The sequence below is a fragment of the Pomacea canaliculata genome, linkage group LG11 (genome assembly GCF_003073045.1).
Source record: "Pomacea canaliculata isolate SZHN2017 linkage group LG11, ASM307304v1, whole genome shotgun sequence".
Classification (NCBI taxonomy): domain Eukaryota; kingdom Metazoa; phylum Mollusca; class Gastropoda; order Architaenioglossa; family Ampullariidae; genus Pomacea; species Pomacea canaliculata.
Genome location: NC_037600.1, coordinates 3,429,740 through 3,444,719, shown reverse-complemented (window position 1 = coordinate 3,444,719; position 14,980 = coordinate 3,429,740). Strand labels below are relative to the sequence as shown.

Genomic DNA, 14,980 nt, shown 5'->3' with positions numbered 1-14,980 from the left:
TCCTTGAAAACTGTTTATTAAGATTAAAGTGTGTGTGACGAGCGAAGAAAAAGATATAAAGGAATCGAAAGATGGAAAAAGTGAGTAAGCAAAGACAGACAGACACAGAGAGACAGACAGACAGACAGACAGACAGATAGACAGACAGACAGACAGACAGACAGACAGAGTGTCACGAACTTCCCGCGGACATGCGCACTCTTTCAAATAAACAACAGGAGATGGCTTCAGTTTAGGACAAATACTTATTAAGCAAAGCGTCACGTGACATTTTAGAATACAACACAGCGAGGCAGTGGAGGCAACAGTCTCTCCAGAGTTTAGTAAATACAAAATAATGCAAAATACTAGCACACAAGCACAACAATGGCAATATTAACAGCGCACAAGCCGAATTACAGCAGTTACTAAACCTGCACAAGCAAATCTACATCAACCCCCTGTAGAAGGAGGAGAACAAGAAGTGCTGGAAACCTCCCTCTTACTGCAATATTGTAACAGAAAGTTTGTAGTGGAAGTTGTACACAGAGAATATACAGGTGTGTCACCAGGTGTGTGTCGCCATTTTGCTAGCGCCTTGCTGTTAGAGCTCTTCAGTGTGGAACAAATATTAAAATAGTTTATTTGTTTGTACAATTAAGTAAGAGATGTGATGTATCAACTACCATTATCATTAGTTTAAAGGGGAAGTAATGTTCATGACACGTTTACTATAAACTATCAAGTGTATAGCGACAGCTGATGGCACGTTTACTACAACCCAGACACAATTAATGCAAAATTCATTAATTAAACTTAGACTTTACGTTTGTAAACATGTTAGTTTATCAGAGCAAATGCAAATCTGAAAGAAGTAATACAACACGCGTATAATAGAATCACCAGGCAATATACTCAAATTAAACAATTAAAGTACAGTAGTCTGCGCTAGGTTGAGATGCTAGACTATTGCGAAAGATTAATGTACACTGAGCTCACATCATCAGTGGAACCTGGAGTGAACAGTGAACAGTCGACTGGCGGTGTAAGCAGTGAGTACAGGAGACAAGGTGGTGTTAGCGCCGTGGCTTAATCTTCATCTCCGAGAACTCCACGTAGCTGATGTCAGCCCAGGTCATGTAAAGTTTATCAGGGCTGAAGAGGTTAGCGCCGCTGGCACAGTCAGGCTTGTACCACCAGGGGCCCTTAGTATATGTGACACAGCTGTACCAGTTTCGGTCGTAGGTTTGAAACGGGTCTGGGTAAATACCTGTGAACGCATTTCCTGTAAACACACATACACAATTGTGTACTAGTAGACACACAAAGTCCTAAGCACAAATATATCATCACTACAAAACATCTATAGAAACTTTTGTTATTAAATGTGTTATTTCTGTGTTGTTCATCATAACAAAGCCAAACACCACGCAACACAAATACAAAAAGAGTTTTTTTTAAAATTTCTAATGATGCTTCACCCAGCATATCATCAACAACACAAGAGTGAAGAGAACAGTTGTTAAACACAAGAATGCCTCAGCTAAAATATGTAAAAATGAACGAGTATAACTAACTCTCCCCTGTGGGACCCCGGGGTAAGCTTGCCTAGCGAGCATTGTAAGAACAGGGTCCCTGCCATCCAGACTAACAACCCGACCATGTAAAATAAATCATGTTACAGAAACTAACACCAGAGAACTCTTCAATCATGGCGAAGGTAACTCGTCACACCAGGTGACTGGACTAATGACGGACGACAGCCAAACCCGAGAGGGACCTGCGCCCAGACAGCGGATTTACTGAAGCCGAGGCAAAAGTTGAGGGTGGGGTGCTGGAACGTCCAGACCTTGTACCAGACTGGCAGGATGCTCCAATTAGTCAAGGAGTTTGACAACTACAACTTGGACATCCTGGGAGTCAGTGAGGTCAGATGGACACGGCATCAGAAAGAGGAGACTATCATCAGGACATACCATCTTGTTCTCAGGAAGATCAGACGCTCAGCACTCTGAAGGAGTGACACTACTCCTCAACAAGAAAACGGAAAAGGCACTGCTGGAATGAAAGCCTTATGGACCCAGGCTTTTGAGAGCAAGATTCCATTCAAAGTACACCAAGCTGACAGTGCTAGCTTGCTATGCACCAACAAATGACTCTGAGGCAGAAGACAAGGATGCTTTTTACGATCAGCTCCAGGCAGCCTCAGAGAGCGTTCCAGCCCACGACATGTTGCTCATCATCGGCGATCTCAATGCCAAGGTGGGAAGTGACAACACCTGCAGGGAGCATGTCATGGGCAAACATGGAATCGGAACCATCAATGACAACGGAGAGAGACTGGCAGACTTTTGTGAAGAAAACAACCTACTGATTGGTGGCACACTCTTCCAACACAAAGACATCCACAAGGCAACGTGGACATCACCAGATGGGATCACAAAGAACCAGATAGACCATGTCATCATCAACCAAAGATGAAAAGATGAAGGAGCTCACTTCAAGATGTCAGAGCCTACAGAGGAGCAGACGTTGCCAGTGACCACACTCTTGTGATAGCCACAGTTTCCCTGAAGTATAGAGTGGACTCCGGCAAACTGAAAAATCCAGCCACCGGGCCTTTGCTATGGAATTAAAGAACAGGTTCCAGACACTAGGAGACCAACAAGAGATGACCGTAGACGACTTCAATCGAGTTTCACAGGAAACAGGAGAGAAAATACTGGGCATGACGGAGTCCCTGCAAAACTTGTTCAGGTCATTGCAATGATGTACAGCGATTTCAAATCCCAGGTTGTCTGTGACACGGAGCTCACAGACCCCTTCAACATCAGTACCGGGGTGAAGCAGGGCTGCATTCTGTCGCCGTTCCTCTTCATCCTGGCCATGGACTGGATCATGAAGACTTCCACAAACAGTGAGAGGAGAAGGATCAGATGGACCATGACTAAGACAGCAACAACAGCGCTGGAAGACTTGGACTTTGCCGATGACATTGCCCTGCTGTCACACCGCCATCAAGACATGCAGGAAAAAACAAAGGCCTTCTCAGAAACAGCTGGAAACCTTGGCTTGAAGGTCAGCGCAAAGAAAACGAAAAGTATGAGAGTGAACGCCAGAGTCCAAGACAGCATCAAACTAAATGGAGAAGAGATGGAGGAAGTTGACAGTTTCTCCTATCTTGGGTCCAAAATGTCAAACACCGGGGATGCGGAGGTGGAGATTCGAGCCCGACTGGCAAAAACCAGTCAGGCCTTTGCCTCACTCAGGAGCACATGGAAGGCAAAAAACATCAGCCAGAAGATCAAGCTGAGAATCTTCCAGTCAAATGTGATCAACACCCTCCTTTACGGATCACAATCATGGAAGATGACCAAACCCATCAGTAACAGACTTGATGTCATCCAAAACAGATGCCTCAGGCGCATACTTAACATCTTTTGGCCAAACACCATCAGCAACGAAGAACTCCACCGAAGAACTGAAACCGAGTCCATCACCACGCAGGTTCAACGAAGGCGTTGGCGATGGACTGGACATGTGCTCCGCCAGCAGACAGCAGACCTCTCCACAGTCGCCCTACGATGGACTCCAGACGGCCGAAGAAAACGAGGCCGCCCAAAGGAAACTTGGAGAAGAACAGTGGAAAGGGAGATGAAGGGAAAGGGCTGGACATGGGGTCACCTACAGCGGGTTTCAGCCCATCGACATCGGTGGCGGACTCTGGTTGAGGCCTTGTGTGCAACCTGATGCACGAAGAGGAATAGAGAGATAGATAATAACTCTAAAATGACTGGAAAGTTTACAATAGGATATAAAAAGTTCATCTTAACCTTTAGAATGAAAGTAAACAAGAGAGAAAGTATAGAGAGGAAAGTATAGAAGTAGACATGTTGATCTTAAGGTCACAGAGAATGTATTAAGGTCATTGCCTTCCCAGCATTACCCTCGGATGGACTACTGTGAGCATCGTCCCTTCCTGTTCCTAGTTCACTATGCTTGTCTTAGTGTGAACAGCTGTCTGTAGGAATCAGGAAGAGAACAGCACAAAGTCTGGTGTCTGTTCTGTTTACCGACAACAACAAGATCCATAGAGTGAGGCTCGGCATGGGCCCTGACGATTGTCTTCAGATTATTAGCTTATCTGTTTCTCTTCATGTTTCATTTTAATTGCTCATATTTCTGAACCTGATAGTTATTGCCACATGTGACAAATGTACAAAGACATCAACAAAATAATGGATTTCAGACCAGAGAGTCCGCACTAATCTCTTACTTAGTGTAAGCTACATAGAGTGCACACACTAATCTCTTACTTAGTGTATACTAAAGGAGAGAGACATACACAGCAAAGGTGTTGTTGATGTGACCTGTGTTGTGTGTTGAACCACAGAAGAAGTCAGCAGACACGATATAAGGACACGTGCTGTCTGCAGCATGACTTTGCTGAATGATGTGATACTAAAGACAAATAATGTGTTTATTGTTTGTTGCTAATGCGTAAACAACTTGTAACAACATGCCAAGCATTTCTTGGATGTACTTGTATGTGTTGTGTTGTTATCTTGATGCTGGAGATTTCTAAATCACACTATAAGCCATGATAAGCCATGATAAGCGATGATAAGCCATGGGGGTCTTAGGTTGTCGCTCCCACACCCGACGTGTGACATCACGTGACAACACGAGCCCTCCGTCACCTAATGTGAAGAATGGAGCGACAGATATCAGAATTTCTAATTCCACCACCACTCAAGTCAAAGGTGAAAGGTCACACTGCCCTGTAGGTCAAAGTGTGAGAAAATTCATCCCATATGTTAGAACGGGACTGGTGTGGCATTGTGGGACTGGCACAGGTCAACGGTCATGACTAGGGGAGACAACAAACGACAGGGGACATCATCTCTGCTACAGTGGAGAGGATGCCAGAGACAGAGATACATCGTGGTCCTCCTCGTGATAAAGATATTGTTGTAGCTGTCGTTACCCAACTACTATGTCACTCGCCATTCTCAGTCCTGTAGTCGCTCAAAACAAATTTCAGGACACAAAAATAAGTTTTCTAAAATGTAAAAGCTACACAAATGAAGTTGACAGTAGTGATAAAACATTCGCCACCTGCCATGAGGAAATGAGTCTCAAGTCGCACAGAGCAGTCGGTACTCCAGGCCCCGGACGGTGATTCCGGTCAACTGAGTGCAGCCTGACTCTTACTGAAAGTTTGGCCACTTGTCCTAGTATTCCGCTATGTCAACCATGCAGTTTTCTTCATTTTGTTCTAATTTTCCTACTCATTTTTAGCACACTAGTAGATAATGTTTGAGTATTGTGCTGTTTCTGTGAGTGTGCATGCTGAGTAGATTGCAGCAACAGTTGTAACATTTCTGTTTATTTTGCTAACAGGGAAATTTTCTAATAGCACGCAAATATTCATGTCTATGTATTTTTATTACCTGAAATGATGTAGCTTGCCGAATTTTATCATCATGCAAACTTGAGCACAGTGTCAACAATTAAAGTATCCGATGCTAGGGAGACACATGGGTTTGCTGAAAATCTTTGAACCCGCTTTCCTCTATAAGGCGACCAGCGTACTTCCACATTTGTAATACATAAACTCAACTTTAGGACGAGAAGAATAACTTTGTATCAAATAAACAGGCTAAACCCTGTACATTTAGAAAATATCCAATTTGTGAAATCTAAGATTTCCGACTTGACTCATTTCGTCGTGGCGGATCACATTTCACAATAATTATTAATAATTTGCACGCAGTCAAAGCCTGACAGACTCAAAACAGATTAAAAACAACACAATGACTACAGCTCACTAAACACGATTGTACATAATGAAATTACTCTTTAAACAGGTCTGGTCACGACTTCACACTACAGCCCTGAAGAAAACGGTCAGAAGCTCCTAACAACACACACACACAAACACACACACACAAACACACACACACACACACAAACACACAAACACACACACACACAAACAAATCCCAGACAAGAGACAAACCCACAGAAATCTCTTTTCCCTGATCATCACACCTGTTGTTTCAAGTTACATCAAAGGAAACGCACGCGATAGGAGGCGCTGTCAGCCTCGCACACATGCACGCAAAGCCACACACTCACAACTCTAGTCATCCACTTATTTCCTAACCAGCCAGACAGGCAGCCTGCCATCTAACGTGCGTCTCACTCTTTCTTACTGTTGAGTGGTGACGTACGTACCTGCGGTACCCGAGTAGCCCCGCGCGTAAAGTGAGTAGTTACGGCCAGGATCGTACAAAGTGAAAGAGTCGTATTGCGCCCAGTATGTCGCTGTCCATGTCGCCAGCTCCACTCTCAAGCGCACACCACCTCGTGGATACCATGACAGTTCGTGAATCGCGCCTAGGCCTGAGACAAGACAAGGCAATGACCTCATGTCAACAGACAAGTCCAGCAGTGAAATATTTGTGTTGATCTTGCTCAAGAGTTCTCATGAACCACAGACATGTCGCTGGTCATTACCTGTCCTATGATGTCATAAAACATGTTGACATTATTGCTAGACTTCAGATGACAAAAAGGTAAATCACAAACTGAGCTTTTAGCGCTGTTGTTATTACTACCAATAATAAAGTGTATTCTCCATGTAAGTATGAGGTCAATGCGCTGTATACAAACAATAACAAATGGACAGTCAACCTTACAGAAACATTAGGATAAGCATCAGAAAGCATACATGAACATGAACTGTACAACAGATAACACCAGATAACACCAGCACTGGAGGAAGAATTAAGTAAGGTAGTAAGGTGTCAATACACACACACACACAGACTAGGGTGGTAAGGTGTCAACACACACACACACACAGACGTGTAAACTCCGATACACAAAGTTCTGAACCTATCCACACCATGCAATCAGATAATCCTACAGAGAACAAAACAAAAAATATAAAACAAAACAAAATAATACAAAACAAAAAAAAAAAAAATCACATGATATGCCACAGGGATGTATTTCCTCGCAACCTTCGTGTTTCTTTCTATTTGAGACTTTGGCAACTGAGACACTACAGGATCATCAGCCATCCATTCATTCCATGACTAGCATCATCATTATCACAGCAAACAGAGCATGCTAAGGAAACAGTACACAAAATAGTGAGCAATAAGTATTGTAGAACAAAAATATAATAGAACAACAAAAACAGCAACCTGTGTATTGACCAGTAAACATCACACAAACAACACAATAAAACACAATACTGACTACAGCCTGACTTTGAATGTAAAAACAAATGTCGAGGTTACAATGATGCAGGAGGAGGGATAATGCCAGAGAATGAAAGAGATATGTCAACATCTTACCCAGCCAGAAATCTCCAGAGAGGTTACCAAAACCGTTTAAATATTCTGTCCAGTTCCGGTTGAAGTCAACATACTCATCTGGCTTCAATACTAACTTGCGACGTCTCTGGATGACCTGCACATGACACAAGTTCAAGGTCGTTACTATGGTAACAAAGCGCAGCATGTCGACAGGATTCAGCACTAATCACAGTTTAATGAGTTAACAAAGGATGAGTCATAACTGACAAAATATAACAGCTTATAACTTTATTAGCTGTGATCATGATTATAATGTCAACACTTCACGGTTACGATACACTATGTGAACGTGGTGTAATAGTATATAGTGTAGTATATAGTGTAGTATACAGTGTAGTATATAGTGTAGTATACAGTGTAGTACATAGTGTAGTGTATAGTGTAGTATACAGTGTAGTATATAGTGTAGTACATAGTATACAGTGTAGTATACAGTGTAGCATATAGTGTAGTATATAGTGTAGTATAGAGTGTAGTATATAGTGTAGTATATAGTGTAGTATACAGTGTGGTATACAGTGTAGTATATAGTGACAGTCATGTGACCACAATGCACACTTTCCTGGCTGTAAATGTGTGACATCCAGTGGCTGTGATCAATTATATGGCAACATAATAAAGCTTACAAATAGCATTTTCTTTTAACTCCTTATCAAACCTACAGTCGCTGATCATGAAGCAGGAATGGATGCAAGGGGTTAAAGCAATCGACTACAAACAACTGACACACGCACACCAACACACTAGATGTCAGCCTGTCTAGAACCATCCTCAACCCACGGAGTCTACCAGCGACATAGACAAACTGTTGGAAACAGAAGGTGGACTAGCAACTCTCCTGCTTCATGTTGTAAATGTCCAAAGATATCAAAGACAAATTATTCGTGGATACTATGAGCTGTAAGGATGTGACCCTGGGTATAAGTGGTGTCGCACTGTTGCGAGCAGGATACAGTGTGCAGGAGAGATGCTACCTGAGTCGTACACACTGACAAACACGACCACACGTACCGTCCAGCCGCCGCCCGCAGTGTCCATATCACACCACACTGACACAGGTCCCTTGTACGAAAATCCATCTAGCTGAACGGTGTACACACCACTCTTGGCGCCTGTTGCCAGCAAGTCTGCACAATACCCTATTTGTACACAAACAAATCATTCCGCTCGTAAGGAATTGTTATAAAGGATGCAATAGAACTTCCTACAGTGACGGAAACAATTAAGGATAAGTACTGTAATAATCATGACAACTTCAATAGCTAATCACACAACAGTCAAGGTAAAGACTGGGTCCCTGGGCAAACAGTTTATATGTGCATACAGCACACAGTTCACACTGCTCTGATACAAGACAGTCACACTTGCTGACCGCCGGTAACACCAGCCATCCCATAATTCTAGCTCTGTGTCTACCAGTATCTGACTGCCACGTGTACATATTCTTGTTCCTCCTCCTTAATGTCACTTCTGCCTCCGCATCTTCATACCCACTTAATTCCTCCTCTAACCTTTACAATCAGTTTTGTTCTAAAGTAATAAAGTGACAGTTAGTAACGACTTTCACGTAGAGTAGACAACAAAGATATGGGGTAGTGGCAGCTGGAATGTTCTTCATCCACACATTCCCAGGGTTGTACATGGGACATATTTTTCTATCCCGTCCCATCCCGTCCCATGGCAATTTATGCCTGTCCCGTCCCATCCCATCCCACGGGACGTTTCCCATGGGATTCCCATGGTAATAAGAATCCTATGGACAACACTGAAAACCACTTTCCGGCTTTTATTCTATAATTCCTGCTACTTCACATACAATAGATGATTCAGAGGAAAGATTTAAATCCTTGATGAATGAAATAACAGTAAATTTATTTTGCAATATCAAGTATCGACTACCATGGGAAATACAAATGTGTGCTGTCCCATCCCATCCCATCCCATGGGACGTTTCCCATGGGATTCCCATTCCTATGGACAACACTGCACATTCCCCTCTGTGGTGGTCTAGTGCTTTAACCCTTAAAGTGATTAACCCAATGTATCTGAGGTTAACTGCCATCTTACAATTATTAGAAAGGAAGAAAACCGTTAGCTCGTGGACATGAATAAACAGTGAATGCTAAACTTTGTAAATCCCAAATATTATGTAAACATTGAGATGAAAGTTTTTAGATGAAAATAATTACTGTAAACAACTTACTAGAGTATCTTTACTGTAAGAAACACACAAACTGACGGTAGACAACGTGTGGGGACAAGCTGAGTACTACTCATCCTTCTACTGCTTCTCACTTACTTGTAACAACACACTCCTTCTCGTCTTGATTGAAGTGGAATCCTGAGTGGCATAGACATCGTCCTGACAAACAATCGCTGTGTGGGTGATGACAATCAATTTTGCTGTTACACAATAAGTTGTACCAGTTATCGTTTGAGGCAAAAGTGGACTTGCAGGATTTCTGGTAGTGGGTCCAGCCTTTACTCCGCTTAGGAGACCAGTATGAGGGAGACTCATGAGCGGTGACACCATGAAGCCGACACAGACCTCCACTGGCTGGCATGGGAGGTAGAGAGACAGAGACATAACTGAACATGATGCAAAACATTTTACACAAAGAAGAGTGAAAGCAAGTTATGTTAACATTTCACTAAAGGTTATTGTGTTACTTAAAGGTTTTCAGCAAAAGGCGCTGTACGTAGTTGTTTATTTGTGATTGTTTACTGTTGTCTTGCTAGCAGCATGCCTGTCACACACTAGTTTGACAATAATTATAAAGTGGAATGTTTCCTCCATTCCTGCTGTGCTCCCCCAGTGTTGTCAGTCCATGGTCCTGATGCTAGAGTCCTGGATGTCTTGCTGTCAGTGTCAGAGCTGCAGGGCGAGCTGAGGAGGTCTGGCACTTATCTATCATTAGCGATGACAAGACATCTTCCCACAGATGACAGTGTAGTTTCCTAGATAGCATTCTCTTGATAAATGTGAGATAAGTGTGACAAGATAATCACTATCCAAGTTCTATATATTTATAGATCGTTGGATTTGAGTTAAAGACTTTAAAATAGTCACGATACTTGTTTGTTGTTTACCTAAACCACTTGTCATTCAATGTTCATGCAATAACAACTGTATGCAAGGAGTGCCAGATAGATAAAGGTTAGCTGCAAGGTAGCTTAAGTAATAATAAATAATAATAATAAATGGGTGTTGTGCATAGCTCACACTCCTGCTCCTAAGTAGCGTGGTCTTAGCGATTGACAGAAGAAGGAGACACGGACAGCAAAGGAAGAGAAGGATGAACATGACTGATGACTCATAAAACAAATGAAGGAAAGGCAAGGTGAAAAGAGAGAACAAGAACTGAGAGTGTCGGTATACTGTAGAGGAGGACGAGGAGGGAAGGAGCAATAAACGGGAAAAGTGGAGAAAGGAGTGGTTGACAAAGGACAAGCACGATGTGGACTGTGTGAGTATTGCTCAAGGTGAGGTGTGGCTTCAGTGCAAAGTGAACAGATTCCATGATGGACAGGTGCGGAGGTAGAATAGAAGAGTTGTATTGTTTAGCTGCACACAAGTAAACATTCCGGGACATGAAGAAGTCAAAGTAAGCCATTGTGTGGAGGGCTGAGTACCACAGACTGTGCAGGTAGCAATTGATATTAGCATCGGTTTATACCTTTGTTATTTATGTCTTTATGCCAGTTCACCTGCAACTGTTTCATTTTAAAAAAGTACACCAAAGAAAACAAGTTCATTGGTGGACGACTGAGCTATTCTTCCATTTGTGACTTGTATTCAGTCGTAATGAAAGTGGAAGTGTGTAGTAAACACAGGAGTTTATCTCTGTATATGTGGTGTAGTACATTGACACTCACTGCAGTAGTAACTAGACAGTCGTGGGTTCAGTGTGATCCTACCTTTACACTTTCTTCCTACAGAAACAAACAACTATCAAAAGTTAATTAGCACATTAGCAATGTTATAATCATGTAATTTCACTCACTTTGTTGTATCCTAACTAAATGTATTAATCACCTTTTGTATTCAAAATGTTTGTAGATTATGGCGCGTGAAGTTTGCTGTGAAAATGTGTTTGTAGTCTTTATGTAGGCGACTACAGATGGTAGAAATATACACAGACAACATATTTCAACAGTGTTGCCATTGTTTACGGGTTTCCGTTGATTTTGTTGACAAAGCGTGCTATTAATAGAACACAGCGCAGGACACGTGACGCAGACTTTAGCAGTTGTAGAGTGCACAGTCACCTGCCATCTCTAACATCATGTTAGTATACAATGTTTCAAGCTTTTCCATACAGACCTTTGAAATCAAAGGTGAGGCAAGTCTTGTTAGTCTGGCACCTGCCTGCAGGCTTCCACAGTGAGTCCATCCTGGCTACAATGAGGTTTTCACGTAGAGCGCTGTCAGGATAGTCCGTGAAGCTGTCCTGCATGTCGTCTGGGTCTGCAAGCTAATGTAAACAACTGTGGTAAGCAACTATTTACACACTGATTAAGTTGAAGTTAATTCTACATTTACACGCATTTCCAACAACATCCATAATCAAGTGAATACATTTCTAATTTGTTTTCGGCCCACGTGTTTTCTTTCATTCTTTATTCCTTTTATTCAGTCTATCTAAATGCGGCTATGTTTTTTAATTTTATTGCTTTAAGAATGCGAAAATCATAGAAAAGCTCTTCCGTCCCTGAACTGTAACAAGCCGACAACAAAGTGGAGTTTGTTGCTGTCAACACACCACAGAACCATTGTCTACTCACTGCTAGTACACGTGTCCTGTGTGGTGTAGAAATACCCGGGTTCACACCGACAGACACGTTTGTAGCACTCGGCGTGGGGCGCATCGCAGTCGTCGTCTGTCGAGCAGCTTGTGTTGTGCCACTTCTTCAGCTCGCCTACAAGACAGTCACACTTGCTGACCGCCGGTAACACTAGCCATCCCATAATTCTAGCTCTGTGTCTACGAGTATCTGACTGTCATGTGTACATATTTTATTCCTCCTCCTTAATGTCATTTCTCTCTCCTCATCTTCATAGCCACTTCCTCCTCTAACCTTTACAATCAGTTTTGTTATAAAGTAATAAAGTGACAGTTAGTAACGACTTGCACGTAGAGTAGACAACAAAGATATGTGGTAGTGGCAGCTGTGATGTTCTTCATCGACACATTCCCGTCTGTGGTGTCTAGTGCATTCACCCTTGAACCCAATGTATCTGAGGTTAATGTCATCTTACAATTATTAGAAAGGAAGAAAAACCGTTAGCTCGTGGACATGAATAAACACTGAATGCTAAACTCTGTAAATCCGAAATATTATGTAAACATTGATGACAGTTGTTTGATGAAAATAAATACTGTAAACAACTAACTAGAGTATCTTTACTGTAAGAAACACACAAACTGACGGTAGACAACGTGTGGGACAAGCTGAGTACTACTCATCCTTCTACTGCTTCTCACTTACCTGTAACAACACACTCCTTCTTTGCTTGATTGAACATGAAGCCTGGACGACATAGACATCGTCCTGACAAACAGTCGCTGTTTATGTCAGTACAATCAATCTTGCTGTTACACAATAAGTTGTACCAGTTATCGTGTGAGGCAAAAATGGAGTTGCAGGATCTCTGGTAGTGGTCCAGCCTTTGCTCGTCTTAGGAGACCAGTGGAGGGAATGACGAGAGGTGACATTATGAAGACGACACAGACCTCCACTGGCTGGCAGGAGGTAGAGAGACAGAGACATAAGTGAACATGATGCAAAACATTTTGAACAAAGAAGAGTGAAAGCAAGTTATGTGAACATTTCACTAAAGGTTATTGTGTTACTGAAAGGTTTTCAGCAAAAGGCGCGGTACGTAGTTGTTTATTTGTGATTGTTTACTGTTGTCTTGCTAGCAGCATGCCTGTCACACACTAGTTTGACAATAATTATAAAGTGGAATGTTTTCCCCAATTCTGCTGTGCTCCCCCAGTGTTGTCAGTCCATGGTCCTGATGCTAGAGTCCTGGATGTCTTGTTGTCATGTCATGTTTGTAGATTATGGCGCGTGAAGTTTGCTGCAAAATGTGTTTGTAGTCTTTATGTAGGCGACTACGATGGTAGAAATATACACAGACAACATATTTCAACAGTGTTGCCATTGTTTACGGGTTTCCGTTGATTTTGTTGACAAAGCGTGCTATTAATAGAACACAGCGCAGGACACGTGACGCAGACTTTAGCAGTTGTAGAGTGCACAGTCACCTGCCATCTCTACCATCATGTTAGTATACCAATGTTTCAAGCTTTTCTCATACAGACCTTTGAAATCAAAGGTGAGGCAAGTCTTGTTAGTCTGACACCTGCCCTTGCAGTCTTCCACAGTGAGTCCATCCTCGCTACCAATGAGATTTGCACGTAGAGCGCTGTCAGGATACTCTGTGAAGCTGTCCTGCATGTCGTCTGGGCTACAAGCTAATGTAAACAACTGTGGTCAGCAACTATTTACACACTGTTGAAGTTGAAGTTAATTGTCTACATTTACACGCATTTCCAACAACATCCATAATCAAGTGAATACATTTCTAATTGTTTTCGGCCCACGTGTTTTCTTTCATTCTTTAATTCCTTTTGTTCAGTCTATCTAAATGCGGGCTATTTTTTTAATTTTATTCCTTTAAGAATGCGAAAATCTTATAAAAGCTCTTCCGTCCCTGACTGTAACAAGCCGACAACAAAGTGGAGTTTGTTGCTGTCAATCACACCACAGAACCATTGTCTACTCACTGTCAGTACACGTGTCGTGTGTGGTATAGAAGTACCCGGGGTGACACCTACAGACACGTTTGTAGCACGTGGTGTTTGGCTGATCGCAGTCGTCGTCTGTCGAGCATCTTACATTGTGCCAAGTGTTTGGCTGACACTCAGTGCCTTTGCAACTAGAATTTGTACTTTTGATAATTCTTAATAAATCAATGTTATTAATTAATTATTTTATATATATTATTTATAGCACCCAGACATCACAAGTAAGACATTAAATGTTACATACATAAAAATAAACAAACAGAGAGACAGGGAGCTCCGGAAGTGAACCAAGCAGTGTGAGACAATAGACTATGTGAAACATATCACTAAAACAACAATTCTTATTAAATGTTTGTCATTATTTACATATCATTTAGACCATTAACAAACGATCAGTGTTTCAGTTGTTATTGACTACATAAAAAGCTGATTGTTAAACCTTGTCATGTATTGTAAGGCAAAAGCCAAGAAGAGTCAACACGTTTACCTTTCTGTCCCTCGGTTAACACAAAAGAGCAAGTGAGAGTAGAAATATAAGAAATCGCAGCATTGTATCCACCTGTTAAGCACATGCAACAACGAGAAGTTTCGTGAGTCTTTCTCGTGTAATATTTCTTATTATATTAATTTAAATCAGCAAATATTTACGACTTAGATATAAAAAATTCATAATAAATATTTTCAAGTATCACTCGTAGAAACATCCACACATTGAAAGCGATCCCTCAAAGCTTAAGACTAAAACTAGGTTAGTGTGTCTGGCATGCATGAAGACATGAAGGACAATAGACAGTG

General features: G+C 41.9%; 1 protein-coding gene across 1 annotated transcript; it reads right to left on the bottom strand.

The window, feature by feature from the left end:
* Window positions 1–226: 226 nt before the first annotated feature.
* On the bottom strand, window positions 227–14,677 carry LOC112575338 (fibrinogen-like protein A). The gene is made up of 8 exons (XM_025257118.1): window positions 14,673–14,677; window positions 14,165–14,316; window positions 13,700–13,852; window positions 9,670–9,927; window positions 8,382–8,509; window positions 7,350–7,464; window positions 6,220–6,387; window positions 227–1,264 (listed from the first exon to the last, which is right to left on the bottom strand). The coding sequence occupies exons 3-8, from the start codon at window positions 13,833–13,835 to the stop codon at window positions 1,056–1,058; spliced, it is 1,014 nt and encodes a 337-aa protein (XP_025112903.1). The 5' UTR covers window positions 13,836–13,852; window positions 14,165–14,316; window positions 14,673–14,677; the 3' UTR covers window positions 227–1,055.
* Between the last annotated feature and the right edge of the window lie 303 nt (window positions 14,678–14,980).